The sequence below is a fragment of the Pan troglodytes genome, chromosome 21 (assembly GCF_028858775.2).
Source record: "Pan troglodytes isolate AG18354 chromosome 21, NHGRI_mPanTro3-v2.0_pri, whole genome shotgun sequence".
Taxonomy (NCBI): domain Eukaryota; kingdom Metazoa; phylum Chordata; class Mammalia; order Primates; family Hominidae; genus Pan; species Pan troglodytes.
This window is the reverse complement of record NC_072419.2, coordinates 36515430-36540587: the sequence shown is the minus strand read 5'-3', so window position 1 is coordinate 36540587 and position 25158 is coordinate 36515430. Positions and strand designations below refer to the sequence as shown.

At 37.4% G+C, this 25158-nt stretch overlaps 1 protein-coding gene across 7 annotated transcripts in view; it reads left to right on the top strand.

Moving 5' to 3' along the window:
- Window positions 1-25158, top strand: part of LOC134809208 (protein FRG1B-like) — a 46740-nt gene that overhangs the window by 6178 nt on the left and 15404 nt on the right. For 3 of the 7 annotated variants that reach the window (XM_063803284.1, XM_063803283.1, XM_063803285.1), the window contains exons 1-3: window positions 5749-6132; window positions 8253-8367; window positions 14049-14140. In XM_063803284.1, coding sequence (XP_063659354.1) covers window positions 6038-6132; window positions 8253-8367; window positions 14049-14140 — 302 coding nt within the window. In that variant the 5' untranslated portion in view covers window positions 5749-6037. Of the gene's footprint in view, window positions 1-5748; window positions 6133-8252; window positions 8368-14048; window positions 14141-15122; window positions 15431-25158 lie in introns of those variants that run through there. The other 4 variants (XR_010154364.1, XR_010154363.1, XR_010154362.1 and 1 more) reach the window with 3 other exon arrangements.

Here is a 25158-nt window from a genome sequence, read left to right as displayed (position 1 = left end):
CAGAGGAGCTGGAAATACAGGCACCTGCCACCACGCCTGGCTAATTTTTAAAATATTTTTAATAGAGGCTGGGTTTCACCACGTTGGCCAAGCTGGTCTCAAACTCCTGACCTCAGGCAATCCGCCCGTCTCGGCCTCCCAAAGTGCTGGGATTAAGGGTGTGAGCAGTGGCGCCCGGTGGTTCAGTGTTCTTCAGAGGTCAATTAGATAAACTGGTGGAGCTTGTGACTATGCACATCTTCTGTGTCCTTACTGATTTTTTACTCATCCTACAATGTATTGAGAGTTATGTTAAAATCTCCAGCTGTAATTCTAGATCTGTCTACTTGAGCAGTTTTTGCTTAAAGTATTTTGAAGCTGTCATGTGTACACATTTAGGATTGTTAAGTCTTCCTTATAAATTCAGTCTTTCATTTTCATAACATTTTAACCTTTATTTCTGTTAAATATCTTGATGCCTAGTTAAATTATTTGACCACCCTTTTGCTCCTGTCAAGCCTGGGCCTTTGTTAGTTTGTGCTTATTTATTAGGTTTTTGCCTGTAGACTTACAGTGACTCTTACTCTAGGAAAGATTCATCCTCATGGGCCTCAGCCACATGTTCTAGGTATACTTTGTGAGTTCTCTCCACTCTGCTATGTCCCAAATTTGTGTGATCTCTGGCATCTCCAATCAGCCCTCAGAAGTGCCAGCCACTCTGCCGAGGCCTTGTGGAGCCTGCCTGCTCTATGCACTCCCCCCAGCCCTTGGCCCCAGACCTGCCGAGAACTTTTGCATACTCTTTTGAGACCTCACCTGTATGTAGTTCCCTCTTCTCCAGTACCTTATTCTATAAACTCCAAACATGTTAGCACTGCAAGACTCTCAGCTTAGTGACAGTGACATTGCCTCATTTTTGGAGGTCTCCACCTCTCTGCGTGGTCAAGAAACTGCCATTGGGCAGAAAACAGAATTGTGTGTGAGATTTGCCTCCTGTGTTTTCTTGTTCTCAAATATCACAGTCCTGTTCTGCCTGTGTTCCAATCCCCGAAAACAGTTTTCTCAAATATTCTATCCAGTTTCAGTTTTCTCGTTGGTCATCGTGGGAGGGCAAGTCCATCTTGGCTGGAAGAGTAAGTCCTTCTGCGTCTTTTTCTCTTTGTCCTTCCACCTTCTTTTGTATTGTGGATTTTCTCAACTTGCCGTATAAGTAAGCATGTGCCTATTTGTGAAGGGAAAGAAAAAAACCTTTTAATTTTTTAAAGCTGTTCTGTTGGTTCCTCACAAGGATCTGAAGGGATTGGTAAATAGGATGAAAGAAATTCTGTCTTTCACATGGAGAGTACCATGTGTGACATTAATAAAAATGAGCATGTCTGTAAGCAAGGATTTTCACTGAGCTCTGCTAGATTCAGAAGCAATTGAACTTACAACATCGTAGTTTGCAAAACACAGATTTGATTTACCCAGGAACTAAAGCTAAGTCAGCTATGGGTTAATAGAAGGTCTGTGAAAGGTACTTAGACTTCAGTAAGATTGGGAAAGAAAATTCAATTTCCAAATCTAAGATATATCATTCCTTTGTGCCAAGCACATAATGAAGGCAGAGATTTAAGGGGGTCCTTAGCACAGAAGCACTGGGTTTGTCAGAATGTGAGGTGAGCTGTCACACAGGCTTGATGCTAGAATGAGGGTGCCCTGATAGTATCTTATCAGCCATGACACTGGTGCATCGGGCCAGTTTTTTTTTTTTTTTTTTTTTTTGAGACAGGCTGTTGCTTTGTTGCTCAGGCTGGAGTGCAGTGACATGATCATGGCTCAGTGCACCCTCGACCTCGTAGGCTCAAGCAGTCCTCTCACCTTGGACTCCCGAGTAGCTGGGACCACAGCCTTGTACCACCATACCCAGCTAATTTCTTAATTTTTTTGTAGAGATGGGGGTCTCCTTTTGTTGCCTAGGCTGATTTTGAATTCCTGGGCTTAAGTGATTCTCCTTCTTCCACCTCTCAAAGTGCTGGATTACAAGCATGCCAGACATATTTAAACATTCTCATCTATGTGAAAATATGTGAAAAGCTTTGTTATGCATTGTGAGACAACCCAGCGGGAACATTTCACCATCTGCCTAAGGTTTAAAAGGAAATAACTTTAAGCATATGTCTAAATAGCAAGTAATGTTTTAGAGCAGATTCTCTTAAATTCAGCTTGTGTGTCTGCAGCATATACACAGCTGGAGCTGTCACCTGACATAGAGACAGGCAACTTCAGTGCCCACTGTTCTTAGGATCCACTGCTTTTTCACAGCTAAAACCCCCTAGTGGCATCGTTAAGTATCATGTTATGTTACTTTAGTCGTTAAACATATAAGCATACCTCCAAAGGTTGAATGTAGGCCACTTGCAGAAAGTAGGCAGAATGCTCACATTTAATTCTTGATGATACTGTGTTTAGCTTTCTTATTCTTTGAAATCCCATTGAGAAAAAATACTGGCATCTGCTCAAAGTAATTTCTTTTTCAGTTGACAATATTATAAGTAATGTTGTAGTATCATTTCCCTACTTGGACAGAGGGTGAAAATTTTGAGGAGCTTGTCTGCCAGAAATTTCTTCTTCATTTGCAAAACATTAATGAGATATTATATTTAAATGATTTTATTTAATATTAAGTGTACTTGGTGAACGTGGCATAGAACATACAAAATAAAACTAATTTAAAATTATTAACTTATATTTATAGGAAAGACTTGCTAATCATAACACTGTTCATAATGATTCTGAATAAAGCATTATTTATTTTACTGAAAACAATTGCAGCTATAACTCAGTCATCTAAATTGTCATTAGTTTTATTTCTTTCTAATCGTCTTTAGCTGAAATTTTAATTTTGATTAATTTTCTTTTTCTCCATTGGTTTTGTGTGTGTGTGGAGGTAAAATATACAGAATATTGAATTTGCCAGTTTTTCTATTTTTACGTGTACACTTCAGTGGCATTTGAATACATGCACCATTTTACCTTCCAACCAGCATTGCACAGGGTTTCAATTTCCCACATCCTGCCCAACATTTGTTTTTCTGGTTTTCTTGGTTTCTGTTTTTTGTTTGTTTTGATAATAGCATTCTAATGGGTGTGAAGTGGTATTGCATTATGTTTTTTATTTATGTTTCCCTAGTGACTAGTGATGTTGAGCTTATTTTGTATATTTGTATATCATCATTGGAGCAATGTCCGTATATATCCTTTGCCCAGTTTTGAAATGTGGTATTTGTCTTTCTGGAGTTCTCTATATAGTGTGGATATTAATTCCTTATAATGTATGTAGTTTACAAATATTTTCTCCATTCTCTGGGTTGCCTTTTACTCTGTTGACAGTGGTTCTTGATGCACAAAAGTTTTTAATTCTGATGAAGTCCAGTTTGTCTACGTTTTCTTTTGTTGCCAGTGCCTTTGATGTTCTATATAAGGAATCATTGCCAAATTCATTGTCGTGAAGCTTTTCCCATTTTCTTCTAAAAGTTTTCTATCTTTAGCTCTTACATTTAGGTCTTTTGTCTATTTTAAGTTACTTTTTGTATTTGGTGTTAGATAAGGATCCAACTTCATTTTAGCTAAAATTTTATGTATTTTAAAATTGATTATGAAAAGCATGAAATTTTTAGTTGAATAGAAAATTTTGTGCAGTGGAATTAACTGAATCTTTAAAACCTTTTTATTGTGGAAATATCCAAACTAATCCATACATAGAAGAATATAATGAGTCCCCCATGTGCCCAGGCCCCACCATTAAATATCAATATTTTGCCAATCTCGTTTCGTTTACATACATACCCCCACACACGTTTTTCCTAGAAAATTTTAAGTAAAATCACAGATATTACATCATTTTACCCATAAGTACATAAATGTACATTTCTTAACGTGGTATGTCTTTCTCTCATCACCTGTTTTGTTCTTTACTTTTATACATTATACTATGTCATTATCAGACCTTGTAAAATTAACAAGAATTCCTTAATATGTCATATCCAGTTAATGATTGACTCATTTCTACTCTAGTTAAAGTACAATTTAGGAGGAGTTTTGAGGATTTTTTTAACATTAAGATATAAACTTTTATAACAACTGCTAAAATAATGGTTGCTAGACTCTAACATTTCTATTGGCAAATTGGACATTAGTATACATAGACATAGATTCTGCTCATTTTGCTTTCAATCTAAAATCATAGTTAAGATTACTGGCTGGGTGTGGTGGCTCACACCTGTAATCCCAGCACTTTCGGAGGCAGAGGCGGGTGGATCACGAGGTCAGGAGTTCAAGACCAGCCTGGCAAATGTGGTGAAACCCCGTCTCTACTAAAAATACAAAAAAAATTATTCGGGCATGGTGGCAGGCTCTTGTAACCCCAGCTACTCGGGAAGCTAGGCAGAGAATTGTTTGAACCCAGGAGGTGGAGGTTGCAGTGAGCCAAGATTGCGTCACTGCACTCCAGCCTGGGCGACAGAGCGAGACTCCATCTCAAAAAAAAAAAAAAGAAAATACTATGCTAGAAAGTCTTCCTGTAGACGCATTTTTAAGAAACATTATGATAGGCATTGCCTCTGGAAAGCAGGCATGAATAGATGGCTGGGGTCTATCATGAGAGAGACTGTTCTCCATATATCACTTTGTACCTTCACATGTTGCCTTTTGTTTTGTTTTGGTCTTTTTTTGAGATAGGACCTTACTCTGTCACTCAGGCTAGAGCACAGTGGCATTATCATAGCTCTCTATAACCTTGAACTCCTGGGCTCAAGTGATCCTCTTTCACACCTCCCCGAGTAGCTGGGATTACAGGCATGCACCCCCATGCCTGACTGTATGTTGCTATTGTGTATTTTAAAAACCTAATCCTGACTGTGCTGGTAGTTGCAGGAATCTGTGCACATACATGCAAACAAGTACATGTAAAACTGGTGAAATCTGAATAAGCTTCATGGATTATATCAATGTCAGTTTCCTGATTCTAACAATGTATGATACTTATGCAGTATGTTATCATTGAGACAAAGCGAGTAAAGGATATGTGAGATCTTCATAGTATTTCTTATGACTGCAAAATAAAAGGTTTTTAAAACTAAGTTATAATAACAAAGAACTCTGTGTCAAAACTAAAATATAAAATTGAAATATCATTTTTATTTTTTAGGAATCTGGTGAACAGTAACAAACTTTGGTGAAATTTCAGGAACCATAGCCATTGAAATGGATGAGGGAACCTATATACATGCAATCGACAATGGTCTTTTTACCCTGGGAGCTCCACACAAAGAAGTTTTGTGTCTGGAAGGGAAGATCCTGCCACAAGTGTAGATTTTAGGACATTCATTCACTTAGGCCAAACTCTAACTAGTCTCAAATATTTTCCAAAGGAATGGAACCATTGCATTTGACTCTTCCATTTTTTTTAATTCTTTAATATTTACCAGCGATTGTCAAGTCCCTCTTTCTAATATAAGCATTTGAAAACATTCCGTATGGTTCCAGAAGAGTATCTTTGGAAATCAAAACAATATGAATAATTAAAATAGTAAGTGGAAAGAAAAAAGAAAACCTATTTGATTCAAACATATTTGAATTTCTTTTTTATTCAGACCTATTACCAAAACTAACCTGGGTGCATTTAACAATTTGAAGTTTCTTCATTTTCTTTAGCCCATTAGAGGAAGCACTAATGAGATACGAAGTAATTAGAAGATAAAAAGCAGTATCATTTCATCAGCAAGGCCATCCATTGAATAAATGAAAGCATTTAGCTTTTTTAAATAAGTGCTTATTTATGACTGTATTTTAAAACATAAAGAGAAGCTATCTCAAAAGTTATTAAATAAGCATTATATCACCCTGTCTTACTCAGTGTATAAAATTAACACTGTAGTTACAAGAAGGTAAAATAGATCTTGATTCCAAAGATACAGTATTACAGTGACATCAGTATATCTGAATAGTCTTACATTTAATTGTAGAAGAAAATAGCCACATTTTTTAAAGCAAAATAATATCTTTATATTTATAGCAAATGTCAAATTTATTTTCAAATGTTTTTTCTCCAATAGTTGATGAGGGCCCTAGTCCTCCAGAGCAGTTTATGGCTGTCAAATTATCTGATTCCAGGTGAACTTATATTGTAATATAATTAGTAACCAGTTATTTTAAAAATTTAATTGTATTCATTAAAAATTTTAGTATCTATCTTAAGTCCATGGTAATTTTGATATATAAAACGAAATAGCTTTTTTGAAAAGTAGATTTTGTGATCTACTTTTAGTGGATTTCTTATCAATATATAATGCTAGGCTGGAAAAAAGATATGTAAGTTAAAAAATGAAGATTAATAATTTCACACACCAAATAAGATAAATTAAAAAATAAATCAGGCCGGGCGCGGTGGCTCAAGCCTGTAATCCCAGCACTTTGGGAGGCCGAGGCGGGCGGATCACGAGGTCAGGAGATCGAGACCATCCTGGCTAACACGGTGAAACCCCGTCTCTACTAAAAATACAAAAAATTAGCTGGGCGTGGTAGCGGGCGCCTGTAGTCCCAGCTACTCGGGAGGCTGAGGCAGGAGAATGGCGTGAACCCGGGAGGCGGAGCTTGCAGTGAGCCGAGATCGCGCCACTGCACTCCAGCCTGGGCGACAGAGCGAGACTCCGTCTCAAAAAAAAAAATAAATAAATAAAATAAATAAATAAATAAATAAATAAATAAATTTGTACAAAACGTGGTTCACTGTTGCTATGATATTTAAACTCACTGTTTGGAAGTCTAAAGACAAACAGGAAGACTAAAAAAAAGGAATATTGTTAAAACCAGCAGAGAATGTTACAGCATCATAACGACCAAAAGAATATTTTTACTCACTATTTTTACAGTCATTTTATAAAGTAACCTTTTTTATTCTCACCTTGTGCAGAAGTATAGAATGATTCTTTGGGTAAAAGATACTGAAAGTGAATTTACATATTTTAGTAATTGGTTACATCAACATGGTAATGATTTCTGTTATATAATCATTAACGTATAAAGGAGTAAAAGTCAATTCTGGCATCCGAGGAGATTCTTCGTAAGGTAAAAGAAATCATAATTTTAAAAAATCACATTAAGATGATTATTTCTATACTTCCTTTGAAAGTCTGATAAGTAGGGTGAAAGAGTAAAAGCAGAGGAAGAAAGATTCAATAGTTTTAAACTGCTTTACAATTATAAACAAAAAAGGATTATAAAGAAAATTAACTGACAAATGAGAAAATATTTGCAACAATCTTAATAGGCAGTGAGTTCTTAATCTTCATACGTATCTTGTATTGAATTCATAGCACTGAAGACTCCAGTAGAAAAATTGTGAAGTCAAATATGAATAGAAAAATGGACAAGGGACATTATTAGATAATCGAAAAACTAAAAAGGAAAGGAAAAGAAAAACAATTGTTATTCTAGTTAACTACTAAAATGCAAATTAGGATACTGTTTTTTTCCATATTAGGTTTTCAAGTATTTTTTTAGAGTCATAATGTTTAAAAAAAAATCCATGATACAAACCATACTCTGCTAATTTGAGGTAAGAATGTAAATGGAAGCAGCATTTTCTGGAAAACAGTTTGATGACATAAAGTTTTAGTAATTTATTATTGACGTTTATAACTAAAGAGGTATAATTGAAGAATGATGAATTTTGAAAATATTTGTTATGTAATATACAAGGTACAATGTTTTTATTAAAAAAGCAAAATATAAAACTAAATTTAAAACTGTACCATCCAATATGGCAACAACTAGTCACATATAGTTTTTTTTTTTTTTTTTTTTTGAAGACACAGGGTCTCAATCTGTCACCCAGGCTGGAGGGCAGTTGTGTGATCATAGCTCAATATAACCTCAAATTTCTGGGCTCAAGCACTCCTCCTGCATCAGCCTCTTAAGTAGCCAGTATTACATGTGCACACCACCATGCCCAGCTAACTTTTTAAATTTTTTGTAAAGATGGGGTCTCACTATGTTGTCCAGGCTGATCTTGAACTTCTTGCCTCAAGCAATTCTCCCATTGCCTTTCCAAAGCACAGAGATTACAGGAATGAGTCACCACTCAGCCACATGCATCATTTGAACTCTTGGAATATGTCCAGTCTGAAACTTTAGATATGTACACACCCACACACATACGCATGTCCTGTTTTGATGTCCTATAATTAATTTTCTCTCAGTTTTTAACTTTCATCTATCTTATTAATGTACAGAATCACCCTGAAATCTGGCTATGGAAAATATATTGGTATAAATTCAGATGAACTTGTTGTTGGGCATTCAGATGCAACTGGACCAAGAGAACAATGGGAACCAGTCTTTCAAAATGTAAGTGCTGTTTTTGTTTATAAAAACTTCCTGTCAGTTTAACACAAAGTCTGTAACAGTCAATCATAATATATTTAAAAAGAAAAAGTAGGATGCAATAGTATAATACATTAAATTGGAATAAACCACTAAGAACATAGAGCCTTAAAGAGATTTCAAAATGTAGTGCAACAAAAATAGCATTAGTACTTTTGCCCACAATTATTTCTCTATACCCTTAGTGCCTAGGTATGGATCTCATTTCCACTGAAGAACCAGTCAATTTTAGGTCACAGAGTAGGAAAACAGAATAGTTCCTAAGTATCTTCTTTGTAGCAGAAAACATGGATGATTTCAGAAACATTACAGACTGTAAGTGAACAGTGGAGCTAGCTAAGACCAAGTTGTGACAATTTGCGTATAAAATATAAAAAATAATAGTTCATTGAAGTAAATTATCTCTAAAAGACTTTCAGTTCATAAGCTTAAAATAGTGTATGAAAAGATAGTTTTAATATAAGAAGAAAAAAGATAATATACTAATTCTTAATTTTAGTAAGTAAACAGTTGTAGTATATGGATGTTTTGTTAAATCTTTGTTGATACAGAATACATAATTTCCTTTTTCTGTTTGTGTGAGAAGTAAAGATTGAACAAAAATATATGAGTGCTAAACTGTCTTTAAAAAGTAGATAACTATATCAAAAACAGTATGGACCATTGGGCACCACGCAGAACAAGCAAATAGAAGATAATCTCAGCCTTTGAGTAGCAGCTTTGGTAGTATACAATAATGAACTGAAAATAGGTACTCAGCAGTGTTTTCTAAGATGACAGATTAAACAAACATCCCACCAGAAAGAGGTAATCACTTAGACTAATTTCCTCATCCCCTAGGATAAAATCTTAAGTCGGTGACTTGAAAACTATTTTGACCCAATCCATTGACAAATGCATTTTTACATTGCAGCCCAGCACACACATATGTATAACTGAAGAAAGAGTTGTACTTAACAATAGTTACTTATCCATGTGTTATGCACCTTGATATTTCTTATTCTCTTTTACCCCTTCCTCTGTGTGTCTGTGTGTATTCCTTTTTGCCCCCACCCACCCAATACCCTTCAGGAAACACTACATTGATTTCATTACCTGCTAATGTGTTGCAACCCCTTTGAGATGATCCTACTTATTATGATGAGATGCTTCTAATAAAAGTTACACCAGTAGAAAATGCCAATATTTCATAAGGCCAGGATGATGACTTAGATAGTACTAATAATACAACACTTTAGGAAAGTTCATTTCATTTTATTTTTAGGAAGGACACTAAGTTTCAAAAATTTAAATTTAAATGAAAGAGGGTCTTAAAACTGTATTGCAAAAAGGACTCAGCTGAATAATCTGTGGCACAGGTTTAAATCGCCTTGGACCACACCACCATGTTCCAGAGCTCACCAGTAGCTATCCAGATGAGAGACCACCCAGCCCTTGTGACTTGACTAAGAAATTAAATCCATGTTATCAGCACGTTTTTAACTGGATGTGTTATAAGGTTAACATATTTTGTAATCATTGTATTTATAAATATTTTGTCTAAATATTATGGTATTCCAAGTTTTCCAAAAGAATCGACCAAATACAAGTTATAAATAAATGTTATATTTGTTACGGGAGTTAAGCTAACCAAATTTATAACCCAGATTTAGCTACACAAGACAATCAGTTTTTAAAGTTTTGTTTAATAGAAACCAATGTAATACATCTAATATTAAACAATTAAAAATGTATATGAATATTTATTTTCACACACAAAGTCCCTCAGACATTGATTCTTAAATTCCAAACACTGAAGGCATTGTATATACATTTTCATGTTTTCTAATTGTGAAGAAAATAAATTTTACTTAAAATGTTAATATTTGAATAAAGTATGCATTCATAATTATGTTCTTTTCTTTAAAGTTAATTTTCCAAACAGAACTAAATCAGTTTTATCTTCAGTAGATCTTTTATAAAGGAAGCAATCCTACCTCATCTAATTAGAATTTAGTCCTACTAGGAAGATACATTACAAATGTTTATTGTGGTAATCTTTGAATAGTAAAATGAAAGTTGATTTTGGTTTCCTTTTCTATATGTTCTTGTATTATATTTTTCAGGTTTTTCTCTAAGTTCTTTTCTGTGATTTTTAAATCAGGGAGGAAAAATTAATTCAGTCTAAACACTTAATGTTTCTTCTACAAGAAGTATCCTCATGGCTATATTGTTATTTTGTTTCACTTAGGGTAAAATGGCTTTGTTGGCCGCAAATAGCTGCTTTATTAGATGTAATGAAACAGGGGACATAGAAGCAAAAGGTAAAACAGCAGGAGAAGAATAAATGATCAAGATAACGATGACATTTTATACAGATGACTGCATTCACACATGCGATGTGACTATCTCTTTAAAATGTTAAGTCATCATTTACTGTCACTTTAAAGATTTAGTTAATAGCTTTTATAATGTGATGTTTCAAATAGACTCATTTTTAATTATAAATCCCATAGTTGATGGCTTGTTTATACAATGTGGTAGAGAAATCAGTGCATCTAGGAGCTACCTTGCCATTATCTCCATGGATTAGTATCTTTTTCTGGTAGTTCCACATGCTCTTTTTAAGCTTTCATTTTCCTGTTTTCTTGCTTGTATTTTAAAATCTGATTTTTTAAATAGATAACATGTACATGTGGTCCAACATTTTTAAATAAAAGCATATAAAGATGAAGATATATGCCTGCCATGCATCTTACGCACCTGTGTCCCAGCTCCTGTTCCTCTTTCCCTTTGTTTTGTTTTTTTATAGCCTCCTAAAGTTTCTTTATAAACATATGAATATATTTATAATTTTCAACTGTTTTACACTAAAGGCAACCTCCTCTATAGTCTTCTCGACTTTGATTTTTTTTTCCTTAAAATTGTATCTTGGAGAGTTTTCTACTATTAGTTTGAATGTAGAAAGGTTTCTCTTTGTCTTGCTTTTCCTCTCTTTCTCTCTCTCTCTTTATTAACAGCCACGTAATATTCCATTTTAGGGATGTACCTTAATTTATTTAGTCTTTTGTAGATGGAAATTTAGGCTGTTTCCAGTCTTTTGCTCTTATAAACAGTGCTGCAGTACATAACATTGAATATGCATCAATTTGTAGATGTGCGGGTGGACCTGAAGATAAATTTCCAGGAGCAGAATTACCAGGTCGGGGTATACGTGTTTGTATTTACATAATGCTTGAGCTTCTGTGATGATAATCACTCTATGAAACATAAAAAATCATAGCAGAACTTCTGGGGCCTTAGCCCTTACATTTTAAAAATATTTTTATTAATAGTACCTGTCTTCTTTGCATTAGGAGAAACATGAATCACGTAAAACATGATTTTTATTTTATTTTTAAAATTTGTGTGCATCACTAACCTGGAAATAAAAGTTCCTTATTCCAGGCTAAATTCCCTCATCCATAGTCAGATGTGTTATCCATTGCACCAGTGGCCTGTGCCCTCCCTAATCCTACTCTTTGTTTTACATCATTGTAAAAGTTACACAGACATCTTCATATCAAGGTGAAATTCCAAATAATACTGTTAATATAACCTAGAAAATTAAGGTAGTTAACTGGAACTTGATGAAAACATTTAAGGATTAATTTTTTAGACTCACAAAAGCCACTGATCTTTAATGATATACATATACCAGGATGTGTCTAAAGAATAACTCCCCCCTTCTTGACACATGGTTTTTCTGTGTCTTGGCATTCCATCGCAGTACTGAGCAAAGGCACTGATCTTTAATGATAAATATATACCAGGATGTGTCTAAAGAATAACTCCCCTCTTCTTGACACATGGCTTTTCTGTGTCTTGGCATTCCATCCCAGTACTGAGCATCCAGAACCTTACTTTGTTTGTCTCTGTTGGGAATCACAGGTTGCATCCAGTGTGACCCAGATTTGCTCTGTAAGGCATTGTGGGGGCCAGAGTGGAAGGCTCTAAGAGAGGGGGCAAATGCCTTTTCTAAAATGCCCTTCGTTCTTTTAATTAGAGCATAAAAATTTATGTTACATTTTTATCTACTACCAGTGTAATTTAAAAGCATCTATCAATTCTCTGTACATGATTCATGTTAGATTTCCAGTCATATGTTTGATTTTCTTTTTAGAATAGTCTTGATTTCAGATAATTTCAAATCTAAAGCTCAAACAATTTCAATCTAAAATGTAGGTATTTTCTTACAGTTAGAGAAGTGAAATGTTATATTTTTTTGTTGCATGCATCCGGCACATGCGTTGTAGTCTTGAATTTCCATAATGCTCCTGTGAGGTGGATGTGAGCTCAGCCTTACAGACAGGAAGGCAGCCTCTGACCCTCCTGACGTCCTCGTGGTTTTTGTCAGTCAGTTCATGGAAATCACAGTGATTTCAAGGTCTGGTAAGACAGGATGTGTACCCAGGCCCAGCTGACTCCAGAGGCCACTCTCAGTATTTCATAGCACATTGCTTCTCAGGAAGCAGGTCATTGAGGAAATGCAGATGGGTTTGTGACTTACATTTAATTTTATTTATTTATATTTTATTGTATCATGTTTAAATTATTTTTCATCTGGATATCATCACAAAAGTGTTACTGAAGGCAACAATTGCAAATATATGTGTAGTGCTTTGCACTTATACAAAGATACAAAGATACTTACACAAAGATTGCATTTTTCACTATTTAAAGCAATTTTCAGATGAAATACAAAGTTTTCTGTGTCTCTTTGGTTAGTCAAGTACTTGGAAGCTCTGAACAGTGATTATTTAGGACTCTTTTTGTACCATTTAATTGCAGGCTCTCCTAATCTCTGTCAGCCCTTCACCTTTATGACCTTGCCTTGTCTACCAGAACACAGACCCCTCTTACTAAAGGTAGCATTGTGCTACAGGCCCTAGCAGGGAATGTTTTCAGGTCTGGGACCCCTCTAATCAAAACTGTCACAGAGATGTCATTGGCACAAACACGTTATTTGTCATCACTTTCTAAGCAGCCCTGGAATTGGACTCTGGCCACAGAGGTCCCTTAGGAGACATGAGTCCTTACCATTGCCAATTGCCTGTTCTGTGGGCAATCCTAATTGTTGAATGCAGATTAATTAACTGATGACATGTGATAGTAAACATCTATCCAAACTTAGGAGGATATAAGAAGCTAGTAAAAGAGGTGGGTTCCAATTAATTAAAATCAAGTTGTGTAATGTTAAAAGTTTTAATACTTTGGTAATAGTCTGTGCAATATAAAATAGCTATTAAGCTTTCAATCTGATCAAATGAACACTTGTCTACTAGGGATAATTTGATGCTGGTGTATTCACTTGGAGGACAAAATTAAATTAATGATTTCTTTATTGCCTAACAGGATCTGATGTGTAAAATGTTTCTGAAATAATTTTGTCTGTAGTGTTTCTGACACAAGGGCTGTGGAGAAAGCATGTGATAGCACTTACTCATATAGATTATATATATGAAGTAAAAACACATAGCCAGAACCTGTCTTTTTCTGAATATAGTTGCTCAGTTAATTTTTTCTTCTGCATAAGAAATCATCTCGAATGTTCTTAGGTGATGTGTAAAGTGGGGAAGATGGAAGATAAATATATAACCCATTGGATTCTCTTTTCCAATATCTAGATTAGACCCTGTGCTGAAAGAGAAACCAAGAAAAAAGATGACATTCCAGAAGAAGACAAAGGAAATGTAAAACAATGTGAAATCAATTATGTGTATGTATGCTTTTCCTTCTAGACCTACAGATTTGACAGTGAAGTGCTTCTCAAAGTGCTTTCAAAATAAATTACCTAATTAGCTGGGGATGGTGGTGCATGCTTGTAGGCCCAGCTACTCGGGAGGCTGAGACAGGAGGATTGTTTGAGCCCAGGAGTTCAAGGCTACAGTGAGCTCTGATCACCACTGCATTCCAGCCTGGGTGACAGAGCAAGACCCTGTCTGAAAAAATGAAAACTGATGGACAAAAGAGGCAACACAATGTAGCCTCTAGGACAGAGCACTGAGCTAAATGCTTTTCACTTCTTGAGGGTTCAGTTTTCCTAATCATCCTACCAGCTCCCAAAGCTAGTCACTCGGGTTAGTCAATCTCTCTATTCATTCATAGAATGGGCATGATGCCAGTCAAAGGCTGTGCTATGGCCAGGACACAGGGGACCCCAGCCAGCATGCCTTAATAGAAGTGGTGTCTTCTGCTACCCAGTCGATGAGTGGCCCTCCTCTTGAGAGGTTATGAAGGTCATCTTTTTTGTTCAAAAGCTCCAGCTTATTAAAAAAAATACAATTAGATTTTTTTTTTCTCCCCCAAGACAGTCTCGCTCTGTCCCCCAGACTGGAGTGCAGTGCCGTGATCTCGGCTCATCGCAACCTCCGCCTCCCAGGCTCATGTGATTCTCCTGCCTCAGCCTCCTGAGTAGCTGGGACTACAGGCGCGCACCACTGCACTCAGCTAATTTTTGTATTTTTAGTAGAGATGGGGTTTCACCATGTTGGCCAGGCTGCTCTCGAACCCCTGACCTCGAGTGATCTGCCTGCCTTGGCCTCCCAATGTGCTGGGATTGCTGGCATGAGCCACTGTGCCTGGCCTACAATTAGACCTTTTTAATAAGTGAAAAGGAAATTAACAGTATTTACAAATTTAATAGAAAATATGTACATCAGAGTTTGAGGTATTTTTCAATGTAGACATTTTCTTTGCAGAAAGAAATTTCAGAGCTTCCAAGACCACAAACTTAAAATAAGTAAAGAAGACAGTAAAATTCTTTTTTTTTTTTTTTTAGTCTTTTTTTTTTTTATTATTATACTTTAAGTTTTAGGGTACATGTGCACACTGTGCAGGTTAGTTACATATGTATACATGTGCCATGCTGGTGCGCTGCACCCACTAACTCGTCATCTAGCATTAGGTATATCTCCCAATGCTGTCCCTCCCCCTCCCCCCTCCCCACCACAGTCCCCAGAGTGTGATATTCCCCTTCCTGTGTCCATGTGATCTCATTGTTCAATTCCCACCTATGAGTGAGAATATGCGGTGTTTGGTTTTTTGTTCTGGCGATAGTTTACTGAGAATGATGGTTTCCAGTTTCATCCATGTCCCTACAAAGGACATGAACTCATCATTTTTTATGGCTGCATAGTATTCCATGGTGTATATGTGCCACATTTTCTTAATCCAGTCTATCATTGTTGGACATTTGGGTTGGTTCCAAGTCTTTGCTATTGTGAATAATGCCGCAATAAACATACGTGTGCATGTGTCTTTATAGCAGCATGATTTATAGTCATTTGGGTATATACCCAGTAATGGGATGGCTGGGTCAAATGGTGTTTCTAGTTCTAGATCCCTGAGGAATCGCCACACTGACTTCCACAATGGTTGAACTAGTTTACAGTCCCACCAACAGTGTAAAAGTGTTCCTATTTCTCCATATCCTCTCCAGCACCTGTTGTTTCCTGACTTTTTAATGATTGCCATTCTAACTGGTGTGAGATGATATCTCATAGTGGTTTTGATTTGCATTTCTCTGATGGCCAGTGATGGTGAGCATTTTTTCATGTGTTTTTTGGCTGCATAAATGTCTTCTTTTGAGAAGTGTCTGTTCATGTCCTTCGCCCACTTTTTGATGGGGTTGTTTGTTTTTTTCTTGTAAATTTGTTTGAGTTCATTGTAGATGCTGGATATTAGCCCTTTGTCAGATGAGTAGGTTGTGAAAATTTTCTCCCATGTTGTAGGTTGCCTGTTCACTCTGATGGTAGTTTCTTTTGCTGTGCAGAAGCTCCTTAGTTTAATTAGATCCCATTTGTCAATTTTGGCTTTTGTTGCCATTGCTTTTGGTGTTTTGGACATGAAGTCCTTGCCCATGCCTATGTCCTGAATGGTAATGCCTAGGTTTTCTTCTAGGGTTTTTATGGTTTTAGGTCTAACGTTTAAATCTTTAATCCATCTTGAATTGATTTTTGTATAAGGTGTAAGGAAGGGATCCAGTTTCAGCTTTCTACATATGGCTAGCCAGTTTTCCCAGCACCATTTATTAAATAGGGAATCCTTTCCCCATTGCTTGTTTTTCTCAGGTTTGTCAAAGATCAGATAGTTGTAGGTAAGTGGCGTTATTTCTGAGGGCTCTGCTCTGTTCCATTGATCTATATCTCTGTTTTCGTACCAGTACCATGCTGTTTTGGTTACTGTAGCCTTGTAGTATAGTTTGAAGTCAGGTAGTGTGATGCCTCCAGCTTTGTTCTTTTGGCTTAGGATTGACTTGGCGATGCGGGCTCTTTTTTGGTTCCATATGAACTTTAAAGTAGTTTTTTCCAATTCTGTGAAGAAAGTCATTGGTAGCTTGATGGGGATGGCATTGAATCTGTAAATTACCTTGGGCAGTATGGCCATTTTCACGATATTGATTCTTCCTACCCATGAGCATGGAATGTTCTTCCATTTGTTTATATCCTCTTTTATTTCCTTGAGCAGTGGTTTGTAGTTCTCCTTGAAGAGGTCCTTCACATCCCTTGTAAGTTGGATTCCTAGGTATTTTATTCTCTTGGAAGCAATTGTGAATGGGAGTTCCCTCATGATTTGGCTCTCTGTTTGTCTGTTTTTGGTGTATAGGAATGCTTGTGATTTTTGTACATTGATTTTGTATCCTGAGACTTTGCTGAAGTTGCTTATCAGCTTAAGGAGATTTTGGGCTGAGACGATGGGGTTTTCTAGATAAACAATCATGTCATCTGCAAACAGGGACAATTTGACTTCCTCTTTTCCTAATTGAATACCCTTTATTTCCTTCTCCTGCCTGATTGCCCTGGCCAGAACTTCCAACACTATGTTGAATAGGAGCGGTGAGGGAGGGCATCCCTGTCTTGTGCCAGTTTTCAAAGGGAATGCTTCCAGTTTTTGCCCATTCTGTATGATATTGGCTGTGGGTCTGTCATAGATAGCTCTTATTATTTTGAAATACGTCCCATCAATACCTAATTTATTGAGAGTTTTTAGCATGAAGGGTTGTTGAATTTTGTCAAAGGCTTTTTCTGCATCTATTGAGATAATCATGTGGTTTTTGTCTTTGGCTCTGTTTATATGCTGGATTACATTTATTGATTTGCGTATATTGAACAAGCCTTGCATCCCAGGGATGAAGCCCACTTGATCATGGTGGATAAGCTTTTTGATGTGCTGCTGGATTCGGTTTGCCAGTATTTTATTGAGGATTTTTGCATCAATGTTCATCAAGGATATTGGTCTAAAATTGTCTTTTTTGGTTGTGTCTCTGCCAGGCTTTGGTATCAGAATGATGCTGGCCTCATAAAATGAGTTAGGGAGGATTCCCTCTTTTTCTATTGATTGGAATAGTTTCAGAAGGAATGGCACCAGTTCCTCCTTGTACCTCTGGTAGAATTCGGCTGTGAATCCATCTGGTCCTGGACTCTTTTTCGTCGGTAAACTATTGATTATTGCCACAATTTCAGCTCCTGTTATTGGTCTATTCAGAGATTCAACTTCTTCCTGGTTTAGTCTTGGGAGAGTGTATGTGTCGAGGAATGTATCCATTTCTTCTAGATTTTCTAGTTTATTTGTGTAGAGGTGTTTGTAGTATTCTCTGATGGTAGTTTGTATTTCTGTGGGTTCGGTGGTGATATCCCCTTTATCATTTTTTATTGCGTCTATTTGATTCTTCTCTCTTTTTTTCTTTATTAGTCTTGCTAGTGGTCTATCAATTTTGTTGATCCTTTCAAAAAACCAGCTCCTGGATTCATTGATTTTTTGAAGGGTTTTTTGTGTCTCTATTTCCTTCAGTTCTGCTCGGATTTTAGTTATTTCTTGCCTTCTGCTAGCTTTTGAATATGTTTGCTCTTGCTTTTCTAGTTCTTTTAATTGTGATGTTAGGGTGTCAATTTTGGATCTTTCCTGCTTTCTCTTGTGGGCATTTAGTGCTATAAATTTCCCTTTACACACTGCTTTGAATGCGTCCCAGAGATTCTGGTATGTTGTGTCTTTGTTCTCGTTGGTTTCAAAGAACACCTTTATTTCTGCCTTCATTTCGTTATGTACCCAGTAGTCATTCAGGAGCAGGTTGTTCAGTTTCCATGTAGTTGAGCGGCTTTGAGTGAGATTCTTAATCCTGAGTTCTAGTTTGATTGCACTGTGGTCTGAGAGATAGTTTGTTATAATTTCTGTTCTTTTACATTTGCTGAGGAGAGCTTTACTTCCATGTATGTGGTCAATTTTGGAATAGGTGTGGTGTGGTGCTGAAAAAAAATGTATATTCTGTTGATTTGGGGTGGAGAGTTCTGTAGATATCTATTAGGTCCACTTGGTGCAGAGCTGAGTTCAATTCCTGGGTATCCTTGTTGACTTTCTGTCTCATTGATCTGTCTAATGTTGACAGTGGGGTGTTAAAGTCTCCCATTATTAATGTGTGGGAGTCTAAGTCTCTTTGTAGGTCACTCAGGACTTGCTTTATGAATCTGGGTGCTCCTGTATTGGGTGCATATATATTTAGGATAGTTAGCTCCTCTTGTTGAATTGATCCCTTTACCATTATGTAATGGCCTTCTTTGTCTCTTTTGATCTTTGTTGGTTTAAAGTCTTTTTTATCAGAGACTAGGATTGCAACCCCTGCCTTTTTTTGTTTTCCATTTGCTTGGTAGATCTTCCTCCATCCTTTTATTTTGAGCCTATGTGTGTCTCTGCACGTGAGATGGGTTTCCTGAATACAGCACACTGATGGGTCTTGACACTTTATCCAACTTGCCAGTCTGTGTCTTTTAATTGGAGCATTTAGTCCATTTACATTTAAAGTTAATATTGTTATGTGTGAATTTGATCCTGTCATTATGATGTTAGCTGGTGATTTTGCTCGTTAGTTGATGCAGTTTCTTCCTAGTCTTGATGGTCTTTACATTTTGGCATGATTTAGCAGCGGCTGGTACCGGTTATTCCTTTCCATGTTTAGTGCTTCCTTCAGGAGCTCTTTTAGGGCAGGCCTGGTGGTGACAAAATCGGTCAGCATTTGCTTGTCTGTAAAGTATTTCATTTCTCCTTCACTTATGAAGCTTAGTTTGGCTGGATATGAAATTCTGGGTTGAAATTCTTTTCTTTAAGAATGTTGAATATTGGCCCCCACTCTCTTCTGGCTTGTAGGGTTTCTGCCGAGAGATCCGCTGTTAGTCTGATGGGCTTCCCTTTGAGGGTAACCCGACCTTTCTCTCTGGCTGCCCTTAACATTTTTTCCTTCATTTCAACTTTGGTGAATCTGACAATTATGTGTCTTGGAGTTGCTCTTCTCGAGGAGTATTTTTGTGGCGTTCTCTGTATTTCCTGAATCTGAACGTTGGCCTGCCTTGCTAGATTGGGGAAGTTCTCCTGGATAATATCCTGCAGAGTGTTTTCCAACTTTGTTCCATTCTCCGCATCACTTTCAGGTACACCAATCAGACGTAGATTTGGTCTTTTCACATAGTCCCATATTTCTTGGAGGCTTTGTTCGTTTCTTTTTATTCTTTTTTCTCTAAACTTCCCTTCTCGCTTCATTTCATTCATTTCATCTTCCATTGCTGATACCCTTTCTTTCAGTTGATCGCATCGGCTCCTGAGGCTTCTGCATTCTTCACGTAGTTCTCGAGCCTTGGTTTTCAGCTCCATCAGCTCCTTTAAGCACTTCTCTGTATTGGTTATTCTAGTTATACATTCGTCTAAATTTTTTTCATAGTTTTCAACTTCTTTGCCTTTGGTTTGAATATCCTCCCGTAGCTCAGAGTAATTTGATCGTCTGAAGCCTTCTTCTCTCAGCTCGTCAAAATCATTCTCCATCCAGCTTTGTTCCGTTGCTGGTGAGGAACTGCATTCCTTTGGAGGAGGAGAGGTGCTCTGCGTTTTAGAGTTTCCAGTTTTTCTGTTCTGTTTTTTCCCCATCTTTGTGGTTTTATCTACTTTTGGTCTTTGATGATGGTGATGTACAGATGGGTTTTCGGTGTGGATGTCCTTTCTGTTTGTTAGTTTTCTTTCTAACAGACAGGACCCTCAGCTGCAGGTCTGTTGGAATACCCTGCCGTGTGAGGTGTCAGTGTGCCCCTGCTGGGGGGTGCCTCCCAGTTAGGCTGCTCGGGGGTCAGGGGTCAGTGACCCACTTGAGGAGGCAGTCTGCCCGTTCTCAGATCTCCAGCTGTGTGCTGGGAGAACCACTGCTCTCTTCAAAGCTGTCAGACAGGGACATTTAAGTTTGCAGAGGTTACTGCTGTCTTTTTGTTTGTCTGTGCCCTGCCCCCAGAGGTGGAGCCTACAGAGGCAGGCAGGCCTCCTTGAGCTGTGGTGGGCTCTACCCAGTTCGAGCTTCCCAGCTGCTTTGTTTACCTAATCAAGCCTGGGCAATGGCGGGCGCCCCTCCCCCAGCCTCGCTGCCGCCTTGCAGTTTGATCTCAGACTGCTGTGCTAGCAATCAGCGAGATTCCGTGGGCATAGGCCCCTCCGAGCCAGGTGTGGGATATATTCTCGTGGTGCGCCGTTTTTTAAGCCGGTCTGAAAAGCGCAATATTCGGGTGGGAGTGACCCGATTTTCCAGGTGCGTCCGTCACCCCTTTCTTTGACTCAGAAAGGGAACTCCCTGACCCCTTGCGCTTCCCAGGTGAGGCAATGCCTCGCCCTGCTTCGGCTCGCTCACGGTGCGCGCACCCACTGGCCTGCACCCACTGTCTGGCACTCCCTAGTGAGATGAACCCGGTACCTCAGATGGAAATGCAGAAATCACCCCTCTTCTGCGTCGCTCACGCTGGGAGCTGTAGACCGGAGCTGCTCCTATTCGGCCATCTTGGCTCCTCAAAATTCTTAAAAAGGCTCAGAAAGATGGATTTTTGCATGAGACGCTTCTGGACAGGTAGCTATTTATTTACTTATTTTCACTATTTTCAGTAGCCAATAGAAATGGCATGTAGAAAACCTATATTCTCTTAAATTACTGTAGTTTTCACATTTTTGTCCTTATTCCTAATTTATGAGTGTGGCAATATTACCTAGAGAGGACATCATGAGTTTGGGAAAAGACTGTCAAGAAAGAATATCTAAAAATTATAACCGATTCTAAGTATATATTCTAAGAAATTCAGGTTTGACTGCATCTACTTCATAAATTTATCATTATCCTTTTATAACTATTAGAACCAGAGTTAGAAAGAAGCAGTTTGACTAATATAAAAATTCTGTGGATTCTGTTAGAGTAGTTCAGGTTCCTTAAAATAAGCATAGATCAACTAAAAAACTAAGTATAAAAGCTAAACAAGTGAAATTGAAGCAGTTTTATTGTAAGGTTTGAAAGAGTGCAGGATGTTTATCATAGCACATTATTAATATTTATTACTCTTCCTATGTAGATAAGTAATGTCCTATATTTACAACATAGAAAAACAGGTAGAGACGTTTAGCTGTGAGTGTACAAGTATAAATCAATTAAGTGCCAGATTTTGATAATCACCAGCCGCTCATTCAAGTCCTATGTTGCAAAGTTGCTCTTATGCTTTTCTTACATTACTTGATAAAGGCAATGTTTAATTACATATTTCCTATTAACTAGCTGGTAGAGTTCATACCTAAAGTTAGTAAATGTTAAGAATTTTTTCCAGCTGAGCAAATGAGTATGTATCTAGTTGTAAGAAATCAAGAAGAGGATATAAAATATAATCAGGATGTGGACTCTAAAACGGAATAACCTCTATGTCCTGTAACTTTTATCACTCATAATAATACAGCATTCTCACCCTATTAAATGGAAATTTAAAACACCCTTAAATTCCAGAATAATTAAAATTGCTATTTGGATTGAAAAAGCCCTTAGGCAACATTTATCGAATATTAGGAAATAACTTTAATAAGATTAGAATCCATTTTTTATAGAAACCAAATTTGAAAGTATACATATTTTAATATAAGTGTTGTGGTAATACAGTAACCAAAATTGAACACACAGTTTTAAAGCTTTTTATATTTAGTAGCAGTTGAATATATATGGCATGTTTTACTTAGATTAATTTTATTATTTTTCTTTGTTTAAACAAGAGAACCAAATTGAAAGCTGACAGATACTGCAAATGACTGGGATTTTTGGTTCTGCCTTATCTTTTTGTGTTTTTTTTCTGAATAAGATATTCAGAGGAAATGATTTTACAGAGTTCTTGAGTTGTTGTGAAATTATTATTTAGCTAGTAATTAGTTTAACCAGGATTAAACAAGTTTAATCAGGATTTTTCATGGATGTACTTTTTAGCTAACTAAAGTTTTTCACATGGAAATTAAACTTACAGTACACACTTAACATACCACAGGATTTTTTTCTGGATTTCCTGTCCTGAAGCATGAAATGTAGTAGAAACCAATTCTTCCTGCGCTACTTGTGGAATCTTTCTTACTGGATCATAATGTTACTTACTTTATACAATAGATGCTTAATCAGTGCCTTTAATAGGAAGTTAGAAACTCCCAATCCCATCAACAAGGCTTTGATTCTACCTCCTAAGTAGTATCCAGATTGCAGACAATCCAAATATCAGAACTAGGGGCCCGGGCAGAGAGGACAAATCATCTATTAGGGAGTGAGACAGAAAGTAGAAACATTACAAAGGAGCAAATAGTCTCAGAACAGAGGGGAGAGTAGTTCTGGGAAAACTCCCTAATGAGGACAGGTTTGCCACAGTGGATATGTATGTGATGCTTTTGTCCTCGTGGGCTGGAATGCAAGCTGATAAAGAAGTTCAGACGCTATATGTTGCTTAGGTCTGCTTTGTTGAAGCCTCTCTCTTTCAGAGTTCCTAAACACAATATTTCCGTGGCATCTAATCCCAGTGAGTGCTCCAAATCCAGGCTGTGTATCAGATGCCACGGGAAATTCTGCCTCACGACTGAGATTGGTTCAAGCATCTGGATGATATCAAAAGTCCACGTTGTGTGCTGGCCTAACTTGAAAGACCCTATCTAGTTCTAGCCTTTAAATTCCTTCTGTCACCAAATCTGAAGTCACATGGCATCTGTACAAGCTAGGTAGCTGAGGCATGGGATCAGCCCTTTAAAGGAGCTTTTGGAGCTTTTGTTGTAGGTCTAGCTCCAACTTGGCACTCCAGTTCCAATAGCTGGACTTTCTCTCATCGTGTGTTCTGATCCTTGGATTGGGAACAAAGTAACCACACTGATCCCACAAAGCAGTGGTTCCAGTTCCCAACTGGTGACTATTTTGCCTCCCAGGAGACATTTTTGGTTTTCCCAACTGGAATACGGGGTTAGAGAGTAGAGGCTAGGGTTGCTGCGAAGCACGTGGCAGAATCCTGTTCCGCCCAGAATGCTAACAGTGCCAAGGTTATGGAGCCTTCCCACCCAAGGGCTTGGCCTATTTATTGCTTTTGCCAGCTCCCTAACCCTTAAACACAACAGTTCAAATCTATATGCATAAGCATCTCCTAGGGACCTGCACGTTTCCAATATCGACTACTGAGACCCATCCGTAGAGATGCAGGCTTAGGAGGTCTAGGATTGGGCTCAAAATTTGCATTTTAACAAGTACTCTAGGTCATTCTGAAGCAAGTGATACAAACCACAGAACGAGGAACACCGCCTTCAAGAGACTGAATCTTGCTTCCCAACACTAGCTTGCTATCTGAGACCATCTGCCTGCTGACTGGCTTTCGTGGCACAAACATTCTGCATGTAGGCACAGTGTGTTCCTGGACTCCATGTCAACCCTTTCACCCTCATGTTCCCTTGGTTCCTGTCCCCAGTCCAGCGAGCAGAACTGATTACAGATCTTGACAACAGAAGATACAGATTTAAAATAACTTGCCTGTTCCCAGGACAAGTGGACAAGGGGAGAGGGTAGGTGGGGGCTCCTTCCCCATTCCTCCCATTCCACTTTATACAAACCCCAGCTAGACCACTGGGAGAGCAACAAAGGTTAAGAATGACTGCATCTAAATATTGTCATCTGGTCCACTCTTCTTCCATCTTGTACACAAGAATATCATGAGTTTTGCTTAAAGCACTACTGAAACCAAGATAAACTCAGGCTTAGCATGCCCCTGATGGATCAGTCTAGTAATCTTATCAAAACCAAGACTACCTAAAAGCACTAACCAAAGGAAAAGCTCCCTCACCCCAACCTATGACTGCTCACATTTTTCAGATTGAATCATTTCAGTTGTATTTTAAGGTTCATTGACTCTTTACCACCTCCAAGCTGCTCCTGAACACAACTGATTGTTATTTTTTAATTTTGAAAACTTTCTCACTTCTAGAATTTCCACTTGAGCCTTTGTTATTATTGTAGTTTCTTCTTCTCTGCTGTGATTTCCTATCCATTTATTTTAAGGGTTTTTGGGGTTTTGATTTTAGTAAGAATTACAATAACTACTTTAAAAATCCACACTAATTCCAACATCTGGGTCATCTCGAGGTCAGTCTCTTTTGATTGCCTTTTTCTTTGAATGTGTTTCTTTATATGTTTGATATAATGGGATTGAATTCTGAAGATTGTAAAACTAGATTTTGTTTTGTTCCTCTGAAAATTTTGATTTTTTTTGTTGTATTTGTTGTATTTTGTTTGATTTTTTTCTATTGTATACTTTACAATATATTTTCCTCTAATGGTTTTAACATTTCTATTTCTCAAAATATTTATGTTTATGTTAAAAATTATACAAAGTAACTTGGTGCAGTGGCTCCCATCTGTAATCCCAGAACTTTTAGAGGCCAAGGCAGGAGGGTCAC